Source organism: Sceloporus occidentalis, unplaced genomic scaffold (genome assembly GCF_023333645.1).
Source record: "Sceloporus occidentalis isolate IW3139 unplaced genomic scaffold, rSceOcc1.0.p SCAF_9, whole genome shotgun sequence".
NCBI classification, from domain to species: Eukaryota; Metazoa; Chordata; class Lepidosauria; order Squamata; family Phrynosomatidae; genus Sceloporus; species Sceloporus occidentalis.
The window spans coordinates 48,738,448-48,761,135 of NW_028316989.1; the positions used below are offsets into that span (position 1 = coordinate 48,738,448).

At 45.3% G+C, this 22,688-nt stretch overlaps 2 protein-coding genes and 1 pseudogene across 5 annotated transcripts in view; 2 read left to right on the forward strand and 1 right to left on the reverse strand.

Annotated features, from left to right (window-relative positions):
• The window catches only part of LOC149307504 (integrin alpha-11-like), an 89,722-nt gene extending 76,838 nt beyond the window's left edge, over positions 1–12,884 (reverse strand). Inside the window, exons 1-3 of the mRNA XM_089539316.1 lie at positions 12,725–12,884; positions 11,738–11,949; positions 7,815–7,895 (exon numbers count right to left, since the gene is read on the reverse strand). Coding sequence (XP_089395442.1) covers positions 7,815–7,860 — 46 coding nt within the window. The 5' untranslated portion in view covers positions 7,861–7,895; positions 11,738–11,949; positions 12,725–12,884. The remainder of the gene's footprint in view (positions 1–7,814; positions 7,896–11,737; positions 11,950–12,724) is intronic.
• Positions 1–22,688, forward strand: part of LOC149307505 (coronin-2B) — a 46,757-nt gene that overhangs the window by 13,441 nt on the left and 10,628 nt on the right. Inside the window, exons 1-4 of one of the 4 annotated variants that reach the window (XM_089539314.1) lie at positions 2,211–2,291; positions 8,353–8,553; positions 20,111–20,227; positions 21,972–22,121. In XM_089539314.1, the coding sequence (XP_089395440.1) occupies positions 8,353–8,553; positions 20,111–20,227; positions 21,972–22,121 (468 nt within the window). In that variant the 5' untranslated portion in view covers positions 2,211–2,291. Of the gene's footprint in view, positions 1–2,210; positions 2,292–7,425; positions 7,446–8,352; positions 8,554–11,998; positions 12,062–20,110; positions 20,228–21,971; positions 22,122–22,688 lie in introns of those variants that run through there. The other 3 variants (XM_089539312.1, XM_089539311.1, XM_089539315.1) reach the window with 3 other exon arrangements.
• On the forward strand, positions 16,606–16,671 carry LOC149307506 (U2 spliceosomal RNA; annotated as a pseudogene).

The following is a 22,688-nucleotide window of genomic DNA, read 5'->3' on the forward strand; positions in this document are numbered from 1 at the left end:
GGGTAGCCTCCCTTTCTGCTCCAGCCGCTTTCTCCCCTCCAGCGTCAGCGATGAGATAATCCTTCTGGAACAGTCCGGCCTGCTGGCCATGTCAAGCCAAGTTTTTAAAAACACACAGAGAGGGTTGTAAAAAAATAAAATATTCTGCTTCTCCAAAGCCCCATTTTCTTTTCCCGCCCTGTTGATCAGCTTATAATGTAAGCATGGGACAGAGCGAGCCGGGAAAGAGCTTTTCAGTTAATTGGTGTAAATGCAACTCCCGGACAAATGCAAGAGAAAAACAATCCGGCCAGCCTGGTCCTCTGGCTTGTCCTGGCTCTCAAGCTAGCCATATAACACTGCAAAGCTTGTGGATGGGGAAATGTTTTTGACGTGACGGACCCCCGGTTTTTGGCAGCTTAACAAGCGCCACTGTCTCAGTGCTTCCAACACAAACCGAATTGAAAAGGCTCCCCTTCTCTGTCCTCCTCCGCTACCAAAAATTACTCCCACCCCATTGAAGCAGACTGGCTTGTGTTTAAGTTTATGTGGAGACCACACTGGGAATGGCAAATTGTCCTTTTCCCACCGTGAGAATATGACTTGTTGGCAACATCGGCAGTGGTGAATTCCTCTTGCCTTCCAAAGACATCTCCTCCATTGGCGGATCTTCTTCCACCGCACAAAGGTGGGCAGCCTCCAAAGACTGGGAATCTATTGGTGTCTTACACACTTGTTCATTTCCCTGTGGAAACGGATGGATTTTTATTTTATTTGTATGATGTGGGATGTTTGCATTCAGCTCAAGGTTGCAGAAGTGGCATCAGACATCCAGGGCCATAAACGCATGCAGATGTGCAAGTGTGTATACGTTGCACATATCCGTTGCATGTGTGTACACACATTGGGTTGTGCATTCAGCTGTACATTAAGTTAGGCATTTGGGTACGGGGTTATTGCAATCAATGCATAACTCCGCCTGGCGAGATTTATTTACACAATTCAAATGCAGGATCTTGTTCAAAGGACTGTTGTGATACATTTTAGGACTACAACTCCCCAAATTCCCCACGACCCATGGATATTAGAGTCTCTCAAAGTTGCTTTTTTCCATCTTTGGTTCTAGAACAAGGAAATGGGGAATAGGCAACCTTCCAAAAGTTGTCATCCCTCAACATCAGCATTGCTGATTAGGAGTGATGGGAGCTGCAGTCTATCAGCATATTCTAAAGGTCCATCCTTAAGCTCAGCTCTTTGGTCCGTGCCAAGTTTCCCTGCTGTTCTCACAGCCAGCGTTAATTGGAAACACAACTCATTGATCGTTCCCAATTATTTGTGGCGTTTGGAAGGCTTCTGCTTTAAGAGGCCATGGAAGAGTGGCTGCCAGCTCTTCAGAATGCTAATTTTTCCCAGGTCGCACCTTCTCCTTTTTGCTTGCCTAGGACTGGTGTCAGAAACAGGTCCGAAAATGGGGCCCAAGCTAGATGTTAAAGTTTTCTCTGGTTGAGATGATGTTTTAAAAAGGGATGGGAGCATTCTCCTGCTGAAATCCTGAAGGTGTTTTACTCATGTGTAAGTTCCCCCATGCAGTTTTGTCTTATGCGGAATGTCTGTACTGAGTTCAGGTTTGTGGAAGTAGAGTTGCACATGGGTTGTGCAATCTGTTGCTCGTTTGTGCATTTGGTGACACAATGTCAGGGAACTGATGCTGTAAAAGCATGGGCTCCTAAAAAAGACAGATAAATGGCTCCTAGAGCAAATCTACAGCACTATATAAATAAAGGATGATGATGATGATGATGATGATGATGATGATGATGATGATGATGATATCAAGCATGAACTCTCCCTGGAAACAAAATTTCCAAACCCTTCTAGGTGAATTTATGCATCTGTCAGACTCCAACAGCTCGCTCTATCTATCTATCTATCTATCTATCTATCTATCTATCTATCTATCTATCTATCATCTTTCTTTCTTTCTTTCTTTCTTTCTTTCTTTTAAGGTGCAGGCTTTGCCCTGTTTTGCTTGGATGCCCACTGAACCTCACAAGCAACTGGACTTTTGCAAAGTCCAGTGACTGCCTACATGCACACGCACACATGTCCTCATTGGCTTTGCAAGAAATCGATATTGCAAAGTCACTCGCAGTCAACACTGACCTTCCTGTGGCATGGAAAATCTAGTCCCATGTCTTGTGGGGTTTGACCACTCTTGGTTTGGTCCCAGAACCTCCTTACACCCGGGATCTTTCTGCCTCACAGCCTTCCTTCTTCCAAAGAAGCTGCCACCATTTTCTTCTTCTATCTCTGTGAGTTCCACTCTCTCTCTCTCTCTCTCTCTCTCTCTTGCCTGGGGAATTGAATTGAATTTTGTTTTATTGACCTAAGAGGAAGGCTCAGCTGTAGTCTGGGTGGCCTTTTGCTGGAAAGGCACTTTGTCTGGCAGGATGAATAATTGAAGCCATATAGATCCTTTAAGTGCTTTTCCGAGGGATGCTGGGCTCTCAGTGGTGAGCTGGCGGCAACCAAGCCTTTCTCTTCCATGCCTGAAAGCTTTCTGCTATTGCTGTTGCATGGTGCCTCTATGCTCCATGCTCTCTGTCCTTTGGGCCTGAAAGGTGAGCTGATTCCTGTAAGCCACATCCCTTCCTTCCTTGTCATGGCCGCCTCTCTCCTTGCCATTTCTGCAGCAGCAGCAGCTGGAGACTCCAGTCTGGTGGGGCAATGAATCCAGGTTTTAGTTGTAACATTAAAGATGCTATCTAAGGGCTGAACCCTATCCCTAAAACAGCTTCCACTTCCTAAATTGTGAATTTTGTATTGCTTAAATGTGCACATGCTCTTCTAGCAGTGCATTTGTTAGCACACTTGGTAACCTCTTCCACATGTGCAGTGTTCCCATTCAACTCAAAGGTTACAGAGTACAACCAATTCATAGTTCCACACATGGAGATTTGCACTATGAAACTTCCATAGTGTAGGCTCTTGGCCCATGTCTCCTCTATGTGCACCTGCCTGGAATTTGAGATTTTCAACAGAGGCCTTGTTTCATATTCTGTCACTTGGAGAGGCTAAGCTTCACTCTTGTAGCACCACAGTTGTGAAACTCAGTCTGCCAAGGGATGTATGACTGGCTGCTGCATTACCAAACTTCCAGCCGGCAGCCCAAATGATACTATTGGGCTTGGAAACTGGTTTTAAAATGGTTTTTAATCTGTTTTGGAAGGGAGGGAGGGAGGGAGGGAAGGAGGAAATAGATTCTGAAGAAGTCTACAAAAGCTTCTGCTGCAACCTCTTTCACAGTTAGCTCTAAAGATACTGCTAGATCCATTTGCACACTGATATTATAGACCAGTGGTTCCCAAATTTTGGTCCTGCAGGTGTTTTGGACTTTAGCTCCCAGAAGTCCTAGCCATCTTGGCCAATAGTCAGGGATTTTGGGAGCTGAAGTGCAATACACCGAGAAGACCAGATTTTGGGAAACAATATTCCCGACCAATGGTTTCTAAACGTTGGTTACCCGGGTGTTTTGGACTTTGGCTCCCAGATGTCCCAGCCAGCTTGGCTGACAGTCAGGAATTCTGGGACCTGAAGTCCCAAACATCTGGAGGACTAAAGTTTGAGAACCACTGTTCTAGACTAACATGGCTATGTCTTTGAACTAGACTCTTGTACATCAGCTTGAGAGCCCAGGTAGGCAGAAAAGTGATTTATAAATCCCTTTTATGAATATTAAATAAAACCAGTGACGGTGGAACAGGGAAGAGAAGAACAATGGAGACAACTGGAGAAAAGGCAAAGACATCTCATAAGGAGCGTAAAGGGAAGTCAGAAGGTGCAACTCAAAAGAGGCAATGGGTTTGGTACTATAGAAAAGGAGAGCAAATGGACCCTTGTTTACAGGAGAACTGGCTCCTACTACTTGCAAAGAAGGGCCAAAGGAAATGTGTCTCATCTTAGGAGAAAAACAGGAGCTGCTCATTGTCTGGACACTCAAAGCCCTGGAAGGAATGGCTGTTTTTTGTTTTGCTTTGCTTTAAGTGTGGATTGTGCGATGTCCTCTCCATTGTGTTGGCCTTCCTCCTGGCCATCCACGAGGCAGAAGAATTCTGGGTGCAACAATAACATCTATACGCAGGGTTTCCTTGTTGGCAAGAAGGAAACAGTAAGGGCAGCATCAGCTGGAGGTTGCTGGTTTCTTTTCAATTATTGTGAAGTTTGAAAGATCCCTTGAGTGACATTCCTGGGGTCTGAGGTGTTTGCTCAGAGATGGAGAACTGTGGACTTTTTGTCCCCACCAAAAATTCAAAGCCAGACCCCAGCAAGCAAAAAACTAAGAGTGAAAAGGGGTGGATCAAAATGCCCACCCCAGATATGTGCATTACCTGGAAGGTCCTCGTGCAAACTGGGGAAAAGAGCAAATAGGAAGCCCAACCTCATTCTCTAAATGTTATACCCCAAAACTGCTATCAGAGGTATCAAACTGCAATAACTGTGGATACACCCTTTGTCCTTTGTTGCAGGCAAGGCTTCTCAAGGAGAATCCTGGAGGGGCCATCTCATCACCCTTGGTCATTTTGGCCTCAGTGTGATGTTTCTTCACATCCTTAGAATGGGGTTTGAATGCTTGACCCTTCCAGGGTTTAGCACAGTGGTTCCCAAACCTTGGTCCTACAGATATTTTGGACTTTGGCTTCCAGAGTTCATGACTGTTGGCAAAGCTGTCTGGGAGTTGAAGGTTGGAGCAGAAAGGAGGGATGCAGAACAAACAAATATATCCTCCTTGGCTTCATTGCTCAGGTTGCATGATCAAGCTTTCCTTGGCATCGTCCTGGGATTTCATAAAAGTGAGTCAGACATGCAGCAGACGGGTCTGGCCTCACAAATGGCTAAGATTTCTGGGGTATTTGCCAGCAAACGGGAAGGGAAGCTTCCGCTGAGATATGCCTTTGGGGTCATTGCTGTGTATTCGTATAGTTCCTGTTTCTCAAAGTGCTTCAAGGAGAGACAAGACCATAGAAACCATCCAAACTGATGGATCTCCTTTGTCCTGCAGCTCCTGGTGACTCACTCAGGACAATTGTTTTAGTTCCTTTGTGTCAAATAAGGACACTTGCTGGTCCGCCTCTTTCTTTCTCAAAACGACCCTCCTCCTTGTGCACGCCAGCTTTGGATAATATTTGCAATGCAAATATTGTCATCCGCCAGGGTCCCATGTTTGCATTCCTGTGCGCACCAGGTTTATATTGTATATCAGACACAGACTTACTTAATTTTTTTAAGTGCAGGTAAGATGTTTGCTTGGAAGGACCATAGACCTCCACACAACCCTGGAACTAACATACTTTTCTGAACAAGAGCATCCTTGCCTGGCTTCAGAAGCAAAGTTGGGCCAGTCCTGGTTAGCACTTGGAGGGAAAACCACCAGGAGGGAATATAGCTTTTGAGAATTCACTGACTGAACAAAAGAGGCTGGAGGGGGGGGGGGAATAATCAAGCTACTTCATATGCAAGGCAAGCAAGATGAGAAGAGGAAATGGCTTTTGATATTATAATTTTTCCTGAACATGGAAAAGTCCGGGTGTCAAGGCACCATTGAAGAGGCTGGATTCAGCAAATCCTACGATATAAATGGAGCCACATTAAAGAGGATTGAAGGGTCTTTTGCCTGTGGTTAAGTCTCCTTAGAAATGATTTTTTTGAAAGTGGTTTTTAAAAATTGAAATCTAAGTGTCATCCTGACTTAGAACTGTTTCCGTTCTCCCAACTGGATGGTTGTTTTCTGCTGCAGCTTCCTTCCTCAGATCCAAATGGGTGGGAAAAGGAGGATCTTCCAAATGCCAAAACCCACAGTTATATTTCTTGCAAATCCAGAAAAAATGAATATGCTAGGCAAGGTGGTTTAGAGATGTATCTCAAAGCCCACCTCTGAACCAGGGGTAGGTTCAGAGGCTTATTCTCATTTCCCAACCATCCCCAGACCCGAGCAGGCTGTGCCTACCCCTTTTTGGATGAAACTGGAAGAAATCAAATGACTGCTTCCCATTTTATCCCAAATGTAATTTTCGATCTAACCAAGGTTCAGAAGAGGGGAGCAGAGCTTCTTTCTTTTTTTGCAAAAAAGATTCACATCCTGGTTGGCTTCTGGGTGTATGATTTCCAGGAATCTGCTGTGGGATCCAGTCCAGACCTTGACGGAGATAACAGGGTGCTGGATAGGTGCAGCACCTTGGATAGCTCTTTGAAGTTTCAATTAATACCTGGGGCAGATTTGGGCTCAGAAATTACTCTGGGCTTGCGTAGCATCAATGGTGTCACTAAGAGTTGGTGTCACCCCAAAGCAGTAACTCAGGCTACCCCTATGGCTGCCTGGCACACCCCCAGTTGCCACCCTTTGCCAACCAGGCTATCTATGCTGGGTTCTGTAGCCCCACCAGTTACCCCAGTAATGGACAGCTTGATGGAAGGGGATGGACAGGGGTCTTGGGATGGATGGAAGCAACTGCCCAACCAGTTGTTCACCTCCTTCTGGGGTGTCACCTGGTGGGGTCCACACTTCTCATGCTCCTTAGTGATGCCTTGTATAGCATAAATCTTTGCATGCAGAATGATGCATTGCTTGTGCAACAAATGCACATCCATGGGGGGGGGGAATTTATGCATGCCCATTCAGTCATGGTGAGCTACTGGGTGGTCAAAATCCCTCTGAAGAAATCTTGACCAGAAAACCCTGGCATAGGTTTGCCTTGTTGTTATTGCTAACCACCCTCAAGTCGGTCGTGACTCATGGCAACCCTGTGGATGAGACATCTCCAGGACACCCTATCCTCCACTATTCTTCCCAGTTTCTGCAAATACATACCCATGGCTTCCTTAAAAGAGCCCATCCATCTAGCATCTGGCCTTCCTCTCTTTCTAATTCTGTCCACTTTCCCTAGCATTAGGGTCGCCATAAGTCAGAAACAACGAAAAGTGCCCACTAGATTCCAGCATCAATGTCCAACTAACAAGGGTCCAACCAGATGCCATTGGCTGGACCTGATACTAACTCTGCATTTGTGTGATTGTGATTCCTACTAATGCAGTTGCTGGGAGCATGCACAGCTGGGATTAGGAGCGCATGGCCTGGGACCGAAGCCACACTTCCTTTCTTTTGCTTGCATTTAGCTCAAGGGAATCAGGGAGTTGTGAGTCACTCCCCAACGAGTTCTGGAAACGGCTGGCTCCGTTTGTGAGAGAGCCTCTGTCTTGAGACTCTCACATGACACCAAGGAAACTTTATTGGGAACCGTGAACTTTCTTCCTTTGGGGAGAGGCCCCCTACAAGACCCATTCATCCGGGGGAAGCAGCTGGCTCCAAAAACATCAGCTCCTGCTGCTTCTGCCGCATGGTTCTCTGGTGAAACTGATGCACAATAAATAGCATCTCCCGGATGCAGTGAAACTTGCATGTTCCAGCTATGGTCAGTTGTTGTTTATAGGAAGCAGAGATGGGAAAGGGAGGTAGCTTCCGAGACAAATGGCTGAGTTGTTACGGAGGGTTTCCACTCTTTAGGAAAATCTAGTAGAGAGTTTGGTTGAATTTGCTCACTGGGTGCATGTGTGTGACAGACAGCAAGACAAAGGAGAAATAAGACATATGCAATAGATGAACTCTTCCAAGCATCAGTTTGCATTAAGTGGGCCCATTGGCTGACTTCCTACTGAGGCCCAAAGCATGGAAAAGTTATTTCTGGAGACCTTATGTTAATTAGGAAAGAAATCAAGGAATCCATAGAATCGTAGAGAGTGAGCTCATTGAATCAACAAGATTTATCTGTGTGTCAACTCACCATTCTGTAGTAGATCCAATACTCCAAAATCCAAAAAGGTCCGCATGGCTGGCTGAGTCAGTGACACCTTTGCTTTCTTTCCTGCACAAAATTATTAAAAAATACTGTGTTTAAAATTACTTCTAGGCTATGTGTATAATAAAGGATATACAAAGCATAAATTAAGTTCATGTTTAGGCTTGGGTCCCATTTCCAAGATACCTCATTATGTATATGCAAATATTCCAAAATCTGAAAAAAAAAACCAAAACATTTCTGGTCTCAAGAATTTTGGATAAGGGAGACTCAACCTGTATTAAATTCTATATTTTTAATGTTTTAACGTTTTAATTATTTTTATTTTAGTCTATCTGTTTTTATGGTTTCAACTCCTCTTGATTCGATGCTATTTTTATTCCTCTGCATTCTTCATCGTTTTAAGTAGTTCAGATCTATTTAATTTGCAAGCTGCCCAGAGATCTCAGGATAAAGACAAATTATGAATATGAATTAATTAATCCGTTGCTAAAAAGTGCCCGGTGTGTGCTTTGTTTGGCAGATGTCATGGCGGCCGCAGTATCGCAGCTCCAAGTTTCGAAACGTCTATGGCAAAGTGGCCAACCGGGAGCATTGCTTTGACGGGATCCCTATCACCAAGAACGTCCATGACAACCATTTCTGCGCAGTCAATACCAAATTCCTTGCCATAGTAACGGAAAGTGCCGGAGGGGGCTCCTTTCTTGTCATTCCGCTGGAACAAGTAAGCCGGTCTCTTGCTTTCTTTGTCTGATAGTCTTCAAACAAACCTCTTTGTTTGTCCGAGTTTGTTGGCCTTTCAATCCTGGGTGGGAGGGGAGCAGAGGGGAGACTTCCTTTGCTTTCTTTTCCTCCAATGTCAAGCAAAAAAAGCTTCCTCCGTTTGGAAAAAACAACAATATGGTGCCAGTATCATGAAGGTAAAACATCTGGCTGGGTTGGGATCTCTCCACCTCACCATGGAGGCATGCTTCTTATCCTGGAAATGCTTGTGCCGCTGGGATTTCCCAAAGAGGCTTGCATGGGTTTTAAAAATTAAAACATCAAAGTCTGGGCCATGAAATTTTAAACACCAGACCCTTTCACAGAGTCTCTGGAAAAGGGCGTCTGTCGGTAATACTCACTCATGGTCCACAGCTTGCAGAGGATGCTTGAGTTGCTCCTGATGCTTGAAGCAAACTCCTGGAAAGGTTTGGGTTGTGTCTGTTGGCAGCTGGAGGGGAAAGGAGTGACTTTGGATTGCAACTGGACCTGATTCTTGTCCTCCATATGGACGCATCTTCACACAGGGCTCTGAATTCAAGCTGCAATCACCCTCTTCTCTCTTTATATATGAGATTCCTGGGACTAGTTTGGTGTAGTGGTTTGAGTGTTGGACTACAACTGGAGACCAGGGTTCGGTTCCCAGTTTGGCCATGAAACCCAGTGGGTGACCTTGGGTGAATCACACTCTCTCAGCCTCAAAGGAAGGCAATGGCAAACCTCCTCTGAACAAATCTTGCCAAGAAAACTCCATAATAGGTTCACCTCAGTGTCTGTATAAGTCGGAAAGGCACATAACAACAACAACAGCAGCAACTCACTTGTTAATCCACTCTGATTGTCAAGACTATATATATCTACAAATGCCAGAATATAGGAGGGCCAGTTTTCCAGTTTCCCTAGCATTCATTAGCCCTCCATCTGTTCCATTCCAGCCAAGAAGACCTGGCTGGTGGACCTTACAGATAAGGTTTCATATGGTTCCTTCTCAAATTGGCTCATATTGGGAGATACAGTCTTTGAATTCTGCCCAAAACTGGATCATCAACCAGTGAGGCTATTTCATCTAGAGAGTTATATGCTTCCTGTAACCAGCCTAGATTAGAAGAGAGAATTTTATGTATGTCCCCAAACTCTAAACCTAGGTTTCCATAGGATGGAGCCATGACACTTAAAGCAGTATAAAACAGAGATGGTTGGGGAATGTAGCTATTCTCAAGCACCTGGAGCATGGAAAAATTGCAGGAAATTTGGACTACAACTTCCAGAATCCAGAGCCAACATGGCCGGTTGAGGATTCTGGGGGTCGTGGTCCAACTTTAACTTTCCTAAGCTTTTCTAGTCATGCAGAAGGATGCCAGCGCTGATCTCTGGTTAGGATTTCCTTGCCCAACCGGTCAAGGTGGGCAAAACTAAACTAAGCGGTTCATGTCCATAGTTAGCCTTATTTTCATCTGTGAAACAATGGACCATATCTGGGTTAGTTGCTGGAGGTGGATGAGACGGGCATGGGAGAAAAAAGGGAGGATATCTTGGCTTATTTGCATAATGAATGAGAAGGTTGGAAGGATAAAGGCATCCCTGATGAGTTTCACAAAGATCAGCTGGAGACTCTCAAGCCCAGCAGGCCCTCTCCCTCATTAAAATGCTTCCATATTTAGCAGATACAAATTGAGGTAACCTAGAAACTACAGAGAGGAGCAGATTAAATTCAGGAGTTCTTTGCTATTATATATATCTCCACGCTGGCTTTTATGAAAATGACTTTCTCCCACCATCCAGAACATTGCCTTCTCTCTTGGGGCATCTGTTCCTCTGCTGTCGGCAGATCCGAAATCTTAGCTACTTGCAATAAAGAAGAAAATATATAAATATCTCTCCGTGCTTCTGTGTTCTTAACCCAGAGCCAAAAACCCTCCCACTCAGCACACGGGAAGCCAAGGAAAAGCTCCCAAGAAGTCTGGGAGCGAATGCAACTGCTGCTAGGAACCAGCAAATTCCTTAACACAGACATGTTTAGGAGACCAACGTCCAAAATGCACTGCAGAAATAATCCAGTCTGAGACAGCTTTAACTGCCCTGGCTCATGCTAGGGATCCTGGGAACTGTGGTTTATTGTGGCATCAGAGCTCTCTTGACAGAGAAGGCTCAACGTCTCACAAAACTACAGTTCCCAGAATTCCCATCCTGAAAGTGACCATTAGCCCATCAAAATTTTGTTTCTGTTGGGTCAGGATCATAGATCATAGTCCAGAGAGAAAAGGCTGCGGTGTGTGTGTGTTGTGTATACAGTTTGGGGGGACAGAGATGGTGTGCAGCCTCCCACAAAATCGCCCAGACCCAGACAAAAGAGTGCAATTTAAACAGCCATTATAGTCGCCAGAGAAAGTGTGTGGTTCTGCAATAACACTCCTGTCTAGTTCCCAGACCTTGGGAGCCAAACAGCATTTCTCCAACTAGAAATGATTCGGATGGAGAGTTTCACCCAGATCTTCTTTTCCCATCTGCAGAATGAATGGGAGCAATAGGTGCCTTTGGAGGGAGGATTCAATAGCCATTGTAAAACACTTTGCACACTTTTGTCCAAAACACACACTGCAGAAATAATCCAGTTTGACACCGCTTTAACTGCCCCTGGCTCAGTGCTAGGAAATTCTGTAAAGAGGTTTATGAGACATGTCAGAGAGAGCTCTGGTGCCACAATAAACTACAGTTCCCAGGATTCCCTAGCACTGAGTCAGGTCAATTAAAGCGGTCTCAAACTGACTATTACTGCAGGGTGTTTGGGACCTTTGATTCCATAATCTGAACGTTCAAAGGTGCCAATGTGGCATAGTGGTTTGAGCATTAGGCTCTGACTCAGGATTCGATTCCCTGCTTGGCCATGGAAACTCATTTAGTGACCCTGGGCAAGTCACACACTCTCAGCCACAAAAAACTCCATGATAGATTCACCATAAATTGGGGATGACCTGGAGGCGCACAACGACAACAAATCCCAAGGGCTTGCATCCGTAGTGAGCTTGGCCTTGGAGGACACTGAAAGACATTATCCAAAGTGCCTGCCTGCAAACCATTAACTCGAGATCCATGACACTTTCCTACCTGTTGCATCCATTTAACACCCATAAGGACAGGTTGCTTACCTGTCACAATATTTCTTTGAGTGCAAATTCACGCAAATGGGTTATTTCTGCGCCTGCGCAGTTAGCTTCAGGACCTTCTTAGGTTCCTTCATCCAATTGGTTTGACCCCGGAGAGTCAGGGACTGATGATGAGCGAAGCCAAGCTGCCATTTTGGCCATGGAGCAAAGTTGGGATCAACCCGTAATAACTCTTCATCAGAAGAACGAAGGCCCTAGAAAAAAGAGTAGAACCAAAATGTTCTCGGTTAATTCTTTCTAGGTTCACGTTGGCAGGAATTTTCTATGCTAAAAATTGGGGGAAAGATTCCTACAGAAGAGGATTCTGTGAAGTGTTTTATATGTTGTTTATATGTTTTTATGTCGTGCTATGTCTTTTGTGTAGAAGCTTTTGTGGTTTTTTTGTCTATTTTTGTACGATTTGGTCTAATAAAATAATAATAATAATAATAATAATAATAATAATAATAATAATGAATGAATGAAGGCCCTCAGCCACAAAAGCAAGGCGAAGGGCCATAAAAAAGGTTTTCCTTAGCAATGGGAGAGGCCGCGCAAGGCAAGCGAGGAAGCAAGGCCAGTGGCCATTTTATGAACTTTACTCAGAGATAAGAGGCCTAAGTGCACCAGCGAGGCGGCTGCCATTTTAAAAGTTTCTGCCCAGGAGTACAAAGGGCCTTGGCCAAACGCGCCAGCGAGGCGGCCGCCATTTTTAAAAAATTCTCCTCAGCAATAAAAAGGGCCTTGGCCAAACGCGCCAGCGAGGCGGCCGCCATTTTTAAAAAATTCTCCTCAGCAATAAAAAGGGCCTTGGCCAAACGCGCCAGCGAGGCGGCCGCCATGTTTTTAAAATTCTCCTTGGCAGTAAAAAGGGGACTTTACTAAAGGCCCCGGCGAAGGGGGCAACCGCTTAGAATTTTTTTCCTCAGAGAAGAAAAGGGCTTTGCCAAATGTGAAGGCAAGGAAAGCTGCCGTTAAAACTACTTTTACCTCAGAATTTAAATTCACATTAAAATACACAGAGGTTTGTTTTAAAATATGACTAACGGTGTTAAAACACAGATTGATCCTGTCAAAAAGAATTTTTAAGAGGTCTGACAGGAAAATGAACCTCTGAAGAGTTCCTCTAAATGCTGCTGCAAGGAACTGAGGGTTTAGGCGGGAAACCGGCCGATAAGGCAGCTGCTGCAGTGCTGCGGCCAAAACGCCTCTAATAGTGCTAAGAAGGTTCTGGAACTAACTGCACAGGCGCAGCTATAACCCATTCATGTGAATTCATAGACCACAAAGAAGAAAGCATCTCATAACAGTGATCTGTGTTAGTTCTCAGTACCAAACAAACAGGGCTTCCGCATTGCAACAGAGTCACTGCCTAACATCAAAACCTATCCGCTTTGCAAAAACAGAAATGGGGCTTCCCACTTTTTAGACAGTGGCAGCGTTTGCGTTGCAGAGTTAATGCAGTTTGACACCACTTTAACTGTCATGGCTCCATCCTGCAGAATCCTGGGGTTTTATAGTTGGGTGAGGTAATTCGGCCTGGTCTGTCAGAGGGCTCTGGTGCCTCCCCAAACTACAAATCCCAGGATTTTGTAGGATAGAGTTTGACCTAGATCTTTTTTTTCCATCTGCAGAATAGGACCAATAAGTGCCTGGCAGGGAGGATTTGAACATTCAATTGTTTGCCCAGAGGCATACGTTGACTCCACAACCTGAACTTTAAAAGGGCTGTCCAAGGTGCCAGTGTGGTATAGTGGTTTGAGCATTGGATTATGACTCTGGAAATCAGGGTTCGAACCCCAAATAGCTGTCAAACAGCTCTATTTCGGCAGTGTGGTTGTATATCTTCTTGGAAGCCAGTTCCAGCTTGCAAGCGTCACTCTTCATCCTGATAGATATCCATTTCAGTAGATATCAAAAGCCAGCTGTGAAAGACACGGGGGAGTCATTTTAACTGTTGCAGTTTGGTTTTCCTGTTTGCAAAGGTTCGAGAAAGGGAAGAGAAACTGGCTTTTGCAAAGTAAAGATTGCTTTGTGCAAGCTTTCCTTGTATAAACCTGCCCCTGGAGAGGCACCATTTTTGGTCTGGTGCCAGAGGGCAAGGGATGGGGAAGCGTGCCACTGGCCTGAGGAAGCTGCGTTGGCTCCTGGCATGCGTCCTGGGATGGCCAGATGACCTCAAAGTACTGTGAAATGTAGGACATTTGAGAAAAATGGAGGGTACAGCAAAATGAAAGCTCAAAATGCATGCTTCTTAGTCATGCTCAAAATGGAGGACACTTCATTCTGGTCAGAAGGTTGGATGTAGGACATGCCCTGGAAAAGCATGGCCGTTGCCCATGAACCTGGCACACCACCAGATCAGAAGGTATTCTGCCTCCCATCATCCGGACAGACGAAGGAGCTTCTCTCTGCTATGCAACACCTGCTCCATCTACAAATCACCTGCAAAACTCTTTTTTAGTCCTAGTCTTGATCCCATGCAAGACTAGGACTAAAACCTTAGACTCAGGGGACTGACCAGCAAAGATCCATTAAAATTATTTGGACTGGCTATTTTGCAGGGCATTTTTGTCAATCGGTGAAGCCTTTAGGAAGATCCTGGGCAGAACTTTGGCCCATGTTAGTCGCTGACCCCAGTCTCCGAGCAACACATTTCTGATCAAGTTGCCACCTGGGCAATGCAGTCAGGTTGCTTTAATTTTACAAGGTAACGTCTTCCCTGCGCCAAGCGCTGTCAAAGACAACAAGCACACAGACGCACACGTCTCCATAGCAACTTTTAAAGTGTGGAATGACGAGGTGAGCGCCCAGAACAGCTGTCAGGGCGGAACGAGAAAGGGAAACCTTGGCTGCTAAATGACAAGGTTTTGTCTTAATGGCAATACAGTGGATCCTTGTTATACGCTGGGGTTTGGTTCCAAGATCCCCCGTGTATAACAAAATCCGTGTATGCTCAAGTCCCATTAAGTATAATGACATAGGAAAATGGTGTCCCTAATAAAAAATGGAACATCAAGGTAAATTTATACTTTTTTGGAACATTTTCAAACCGTGTATGCTGGAATCCGTGTATAAAAAATCCGTGTATAAGAAGGGCCGACTGTATATTCCTGGGCTGTTGCTGTTGTTGTTTACATTTATGCATAGGAAAAGTGCTTCAAAAACTGCAGAAGCCAAAAAAACCAAAAACAAAACCCAAAATTCCAGCTGGGAAAGGTCTTACTCATGTGTAAGTTCCCCCATGGAAGTGGTTGGACATTTTTATCCAATGCAGAACTTGTCTGTATTCAGTCCAAGGTTGCAAATACATGCACCTCTTTGAATTGTGGTGTTGCCAATGTGGAGTTGGAGGGCTCCAGTCATCCAGTCCAACCCCATTCTGCCATGCAGAAACACAGAACCAAAGCACCCCTGACAGATGGCCATGCAGCCTCTGTTTAAAAGCCTCCAAAGAAAGAGACTCCGCCACGCTCCAGAGCCCAGCCTCCGTCTGTCTCTGGCTGGCCAGGCGGCTCTTCCCTGGGGCAGAGAGAGTTCTCCCTTGCCCCTTTGTGCTTGGAGGGGACGATGGGACGGGCATGACCTTTCCTGCAAGGCGCTTCTCCTTCTGGATGCGGTCCTTCTGGTCCTTTCACAATGGCCGATTGTTCGGCCAGGCAGCTGCAGAAGCTGCAGAGACCCACCAGAGTGTATCCCTCTCTGTAGCGACTCTGGCTTGGTTTATAAATAGGATTGAAATACAGAAAAATAATATCCGACATAATTCTTCCCCTGCAGGGTCTGAGGACAGCGTGGCCTCATTCGGATCCCCACCCCGGTCTTTGTCTGCACAGTTCAAGTTCTGCATTTTGGTTCTGCCATATATAACCCTGTGGGTCCATCTTCCAGCTATCTTAGCCTGGATGTGGGGCTGGAACCAAGGAGCCAATGCTTTGCATCCATGCATGCTTGAAGATTCAGGAAATGTTGTGCACTGGTGAATGCATGCTTTGCAGGAGTGTCATCCCAGAGGAATGATCTCCAAGGAGGGACCAGGGATGCACCTCCTGTCTTGGATTTTGGATTGAGGTCATCCGGCTGCAGCCAGAAGGCAAGAACAGCTGGGATGCAAAGCGGAGTATGGCTTATTCCCTTATCTCTGCCCCCATCTGCCAAGCCGGTCTTCTTGCGTGACCCGTTGCCTCCAAAACTGCCTCATTTTAAGGATCAGGGGAGGGGAAGAAGCTGCGGAGAATGATGGCAGCCACATCCTCAGGGATGGGTCTGCTTGGCTCTGGTGCCGCTTCTTGCACAAAAGGGAGAAATGCAACCATCAGGTTCTGCCTTTCTCCTGTCATCTCTGAGCAAGGCTGAAAGCATCCACTTTGCAATTCCCAGCCTCTGATGAACTGCACGGAAAAGCTGCACGTTGTTCCATTTAGCCAAGGCTGTCCTTCACTTCCTCTCTTTGTTCATCATCCCGGTCAAATGCACATGGTTTCTGAGCATCCCCAGCCAAACTACCACATATACTCAACTATAAGTCAACCTCATGTATAAGTTGAGGGCAGGTTTGGGGGCCAAAATGATAGGTTTTGATATGACCAGTGGATAAGTCAAGTCTTAGGGACACGTAACAAAGGATGTAAAGGACGAAGCAAAGGAAAACAATGCCAACGGATTTAGAAAATCCCAGCAGGCATTACTGTTTACGCTCACCCTAAAAGACTGGAAGGATGAGAGCAGGACAGACTACACTCTTGCCTTTTACTATCTTAAAATAAGAGTTAAAGCACAGTGTTTACATTTGACCTGTGGATAAGTCAACTCAGGGTGTTTTGGGTCAGTCTTTTGGACTAAAATTTCTAGGCTTATACATGAGTATATTCATCACTTCTCGGCCTTTTGGCTAAGATCAAGTGTATTATCTTTGTGAGTATATTCAGTAACCCCTTGCTCTTTTAATGTGTCTGTGTCTGGAGTCCCCAGTGCAAAAATGCAAAAAAGGTCTTTTAAAATTCAACCCAAAGGAATAATTTCTGACTTACAGCAATCCTGAGGTGAAGCTCTGGATTTGTTCAGAGGCGTTTGCCTTTGCTTTCCTCCGAGGCCGAGAGTGTGCTAGCAAGGCTCACCTTTGCTTTTAATGTTTACAGAGCCCTTCTCCTGGAAAAAGCCCAAACTCTGCAGACTTTGAACTGCAGGCTGTTTTTCTTTTCCTCTTTAAAAAAAATTAAGAATCTAAAAACGGAACTCAGTGCAAGTCTAATGCAAGACTCAGGATTAATGGAGTGCAGGGCTGGCACTTTCTTAATTGCGGCACGTATTACAGCTGTAGATTTAATGCGAAAAGCAATCTGGCCACTAGAAAGTTGAGAGATGCTTCTTCGCACCCTCTTCTGGTCAAAGATTGGTAAAACAGCCCTCAAAAAGTAGTTTTGCTGAGGAGATGTCACTACCTTTGGGCTACGTCCAGGTGAACAATCCGACTGAACACAAGTCCAGTGGATCCAATGTCTTATTTATTTGGCAGAGATCCTACGTTCAGGAGATGGAGCATAACTTGATGCTCGTGGGGTTACATGGCTGTTATGCAATGCTGCTTCATTAGTGAATTGTGTCATTGCACAACTAAATGTGCATTGTGCATTAATCCACAACCATTCATAATGCACATGAGTGTGCAAATAACACTTCATGGGGAACCCTGCTTCTAAGCCTGAAACCAGATCGCCTCTGTTGCTCAATACAACAAAAGTTTGATCTGCAAGCATAAAGCAATTTAAACCTGAGGATATTTACCAACCGGTTGCCAAAGTTGTTTGATGCATGGCTTTATTTTGGGGTCAAATTTAGGACTCCTTCAGCTTGCATTCAGAAATAAATGTCATTCCATGGACCTATTTGGACATTTCCTCTGTGATCAAAGGATTCAATGATGTCTTAGCTGTAAAATGCCTTTTGCATTATGTGTTGCTACTGTGTCAACCTGCAGGGATATACCGTGGCAAAAGACTGGTTGGTGTCTTGCACACACTTGTAAGATCCCCAACAGAAGCATCCGGACATTTTTATGTAACCCAAATAATCTCCTTTCAGTTCAAGGTTGTGGAAGCAGAGTTGTGGATTGAGTGCCATTGCTCATTCAGATACATGTTATGACTTGCACTTGGATATGAGTTGCATGTTACACATTAATGCAAACTGTGCATTGTGCAGGGATGTGCATGAGCATGTGATGTCTTGTCTCATTACACAATGTTGCCATTCAATACAAGGATTGCATCGAACAATTGACGAGTGATTCTTTATGAGGAGATTTTCTTCTAAACAACCCTGAGGTGGGATATCAGCTAGCCCCCGCCAACACTTCCAAGCATGGTTTAAGAATGTGTCTTTAGGAGTGCCAAATAATAAGTCTCTGGTGGGGTCATCCAGCCCCAAGTCCTCTTTCCAGCAATGTCCAGTGGATGAATCTCAACATACACAACACGCACCCTGCCTAACCTTTGCTCCCCAGCAACAGGAGTCCTGGAGCATCATTAACCAACTGGATTGAGAGGAGAGATAAATGGGAGGAATTAGGCCAAGGGATCATGGGGAAGTGGAGGAGGAGGACATTTTGCCACCTGAGGAGTAGGAGGCAAGGGATTATAACACTGTAGAGTTGGAAAAGACCCCCAAGTGCAACCCCTTGCCAGTGCAGGCAATCCACTCTCCAAAGGTGGAGTTACACATTGATTGCATCAGGCAAGGCTTGTGTTGAATGGCAACATTGTACAGTGGTGCCAAGACGCTAAATGTGCAAATGAACATGCAGTGCTCAATCATATCCATGCACAACAGTGAGTGCACATCCATGTGCGATGCTCAGTGTGCAACAGATCCCTGGTGGTGCAGTGGTTAAATGCCACTAGTGCAGCCACAAGGTTGTGAGTTCAATCCTGGAGGGCTCCAAGGTTGACTCAGCCTTCCATCCTTTCAGTCGGTAAAATGAGTACCCAGCTTGTTGGGCGCAACTGGCTTGTAAACAGCTCAGAGTGCTGAGTCCACTATTAAGCGGTATAGAAATGCAGAATTTGGAGACAGGTCCTATTCACACAATCCGGTTTAATCTTCCTGGCGATCTGTTCACTGTCATCAGGACAACAAATGCACAGCTGTATTTATAGACTGTGAGGAAAGCATACCTATTGAAGAAGGGAGATGATGGGACTCTGAAGATGGGAAATGATGAAAAGAGAGCCACATCAAATGAATCTGTCGCTGGTAATGTCAAAACAGGCTTCCTGGCACAAAAGTGGAAATTACCCGTAAGTCAGCAGCCAGCTCTAGCAAACCTTTGAAGCTTTCAAGAGTGACTGAGCATCAAAGCAGCCTTTGCTTATGAAGCCTGTTTCTTGCCTACCTCTTGTCTACTACAATCCAACTCTTCCTCGCTTTACCTCCTTGCAACCTCTATGGAGAGCAGAGATTAAACAGCACCTTTCTGGATTCGGGGTCCTGTACAATGTCGATTTGCATTATTAATTTCAGCTTGGCATAATGGTTGCACTGCACCATCCTTCTGTTGGATATCAGCATTGTGCAAATGATGGTGTGTCTCATCCATAGGCCTGCTAGTTGTCTCTTTCTGCAGTGAGGAATGGCATGCAGGGCTGTTTCTGCAACCTCAGTGAATGAAATGGTGCATGATGGGTTATACACCATACAAGAATATACAACTGCATGGTTGGGATCCTACAGATTAGTCCTAACTAAAGTAGACCCATTGGCCTGTTATAGACTGCCAAAATAAAGCTGCTTCGGGTCTCTTTGGAGGTATGCTGTTTAAATGATGCATGCACCCTAAGAATCCGGAAGCTGCACCAAAGCTGCACTCCAGTGCTTAGGAATGGAGTGTGGCTTTGGCGCGACCTCCGGACTCTTAGGACCCATGCATCATTTAAACAGCATACCTCCAAAGAGACCCAAAGCAGCTTTATTTTGGCAGTCTGTAACAGGCCATTGAGTCAAATGCTGACTGGTGGTGAGTCAATGCATTAGTGCCTCCAGTACGTTCAATGTTGTTGTCGTGCGCCTTCAAGTTGGTTCAAACTTATGGCAAACCTAAGGCTTGGGGTTTTCATGGCAGGTTTCTTCAGAGCGGGTTTGCCATTGCCATCCTCTGAGGCTGAGAGAGTGTGACTTGTTTAAAGTCTTCCCAGTGGGTTTCCATGTCCGAGCCAGGATTCGAACCTGGTTTCCACGTTGTTGGCTCTCCCTGCACCACTGTATTTTGTTTAAAATGTTGGAATTTTTATTTTTATTGATTGATTGACTTTATATCTCGTCATTTCTCCCACAATGGCATTGGCAGACCCTGCTGATTCTGTGTTTCTTTCCTTTCTGCAGACCGGCCGGATTGAGCCAAACTACCCCAAAGTGTGCGGCCACCAAGGCAACGTGCTTGATATCAAGTGGAACCCTTTCATCGAAAACATCATTGCATCCTGCTCAGAAGACACCTCAGTGAGTAGGCAGCGTCAGCGTTTTGGTATGGAAAGGTTTTGAGGGAAATAATGGTAAAAGCAAGAGGGGGTTTCCTGCTTTAAAAGTCTGTATTTGGCACATGTTTCTCATTCCCAATTAATCCTATACCGTGTGAGGGAGCCTCTGTCCAGGAGGAATTTCAAAACGTCCCCCATTTTGCGCATGACTCAGAAGCAAAAACCATCATCATCATCATCATCATCATCATCATCATCTCCCACCCTTTCTCCCAGGACTGGGACTCAGGATGACTCTGCAGTGCTTTGCATTTTGTATGAGTGTTTTGTAGCTTTTATTTGGTCATGTCCTACATTGTTCCTTTGAATGCCTTACATTTTGCAATGCCTTGTCCTTCTTTGCAGTGAGGACATCTGGTCGCCCTGCTCCTTCCCAGTCTGCTTCTCCATGACACTCTGTGGTACACTCTTCCCTTGAATGCCCTACATTCTTCCTTTGAATGCCCTACATTTTGCAATGTACTCTATGCTACATTCTTCCCTTGAATGCCCTGCATTTTGCAATGCCTTATCCTCCTTTGCTGTAGGATATCCAGTCACCCTGCTCCTTCCCGGTCTGCCTCTCCATGAAACTCTGCTAGGATTTTGCAGGTGGATGGATGGGGGAGTCTCTCTATCCCACCTTCCTCCTCTCTTTCTCTGCCTCCCTTTCTTCCTCTCCTCCTTTCTCTATCTTTCTTCCTTCCGTTCTCTTTCTGAGCTCCCTCTGCAGTTCTCCTGTTTCCTCTCCCAACCTTGACAAGGTCACCTGCCTCCCTGCAGCAGAAAGAAGGTGGGGTTTGGGCGCAACAAGGAGCTGCGGCTGGCAAGCCAAGTCTCCTGATGCCAGCGCATGTTTCCAGCACTTGGAAACAAAAGAGGGAAGAAGGGGGAAGGAGCAGAGACCCAGAGATGTCCCCAGATTGCAAGACAAAAATAAGAAAAAGGCAGGGATAATCAACTGTGGCAGAACCAAGGGCCAGGTTTCTGCAGCTGGGGCCCTTTTGGGGCCACAGAGAAGCTTCCAGAAGAGAGCATTCTTTTTATTTTTATTTTTATTTACCAACTTCTTGTTTTGTATTGAGTTTGGTTGGGTTTTTTATAAAAAGCATTTTTGGCAGCCTATTGCTAAAATCCTGAAGGGTTTTTAATTGTCATATTTTACATTTTACTGTTGTTAACCGCCCGGATTGGTTTGCCAGAGGGCGGTATACAAATAAATATTATTATTATTATTATTATTATTATTATTATTATTATTATTATAATATTTCGAGTCTGGAACTCTCAGCAATTGCTTCCCAGCCGATCTGAGTGCGCGGGGCGGATTGTATGGAGAGAGGCAGTCCTCCAAGTACCCTGGGCCCAAGCCATTTAGGGCTTTATAGATGGATGCACATGCACATTTGGTTGTACGCTCATTTGCACACTTGGTGGCTTAGTTTAGTTACGCATTGTCACTACTCCACACAAGGAATGTGCTGCACAATCAAAGCATAACAGGCAGATAGTTGCACTATGCATCCTCAAAATTAGATCTTTGTGTATGTGGCCTCCAAAGGTTCCCAGGAGCTGAAAATGGGTCCAAAAACCTACCAGGATTGCCCACCTGTGCTTTACAGAGAAATGCATTGATTGGGGGACAAAGATGTTCATAGCAAGGAACCCATTCTATCTGGGCAGAATGAAGCCATTTTGCCTCACCTTTTGCTCTCCTCTCCTTCAAGGTCCGGATATGGGAAATCCCAGACGGAGGCCTGAAGCGCAACATGACGGAAGCTGTCCTGGAGCTCTATGGACACAGCCGGCGCGTCGGTCTGGTGGAGTGGCACCCAACCACCACCAACATCCTCTTCAGCGCCGGATACGACTATAAGGTGAGCGAGGCAGAGACTTTCTCCTCCATTGCTTTTGCAGAAACAGCGTCCATGGGGCGCTTGCACCAACGGAAGGTAAGTTGGATCATGCCTGCACTGCAGACACAAACTGGTTTAACAGCTGTTCCATTTTTCCCCAGAGGACCCTGGTGATATAGGAAGAAAGAAGGACAGAGTTTAAAGTACAAATAATTTTTCTGAGGATGCCAGCCACAGATGCTGGCGAAACGTCAGGAATAAACTCTTCTAGAACATGGCCACACAGCCTGAAAAACCCACCAAAAACCCATTGTACTTATAGCCCTCTGCATTATCGTTCTTAGGATTCTTGGAAGAAAAGGAACAAGTAAAATGGTCTAAAATACCAGTAAGATGTAGTCCTAAAGCCACATCATACTACACAGTTATAGCACTGTGACTCCACCTTAGCTGCCATGGTTCCTTCCTATGGCATCCTGTGAATTCTAAGGGATACTAAGAATCTAGTACCTCACCAAACTACAAATCCCAGGATTCCATAGGATGGTGCTTAGCGGAATTATAATCCCTAAAAGACCTCTCACCTAT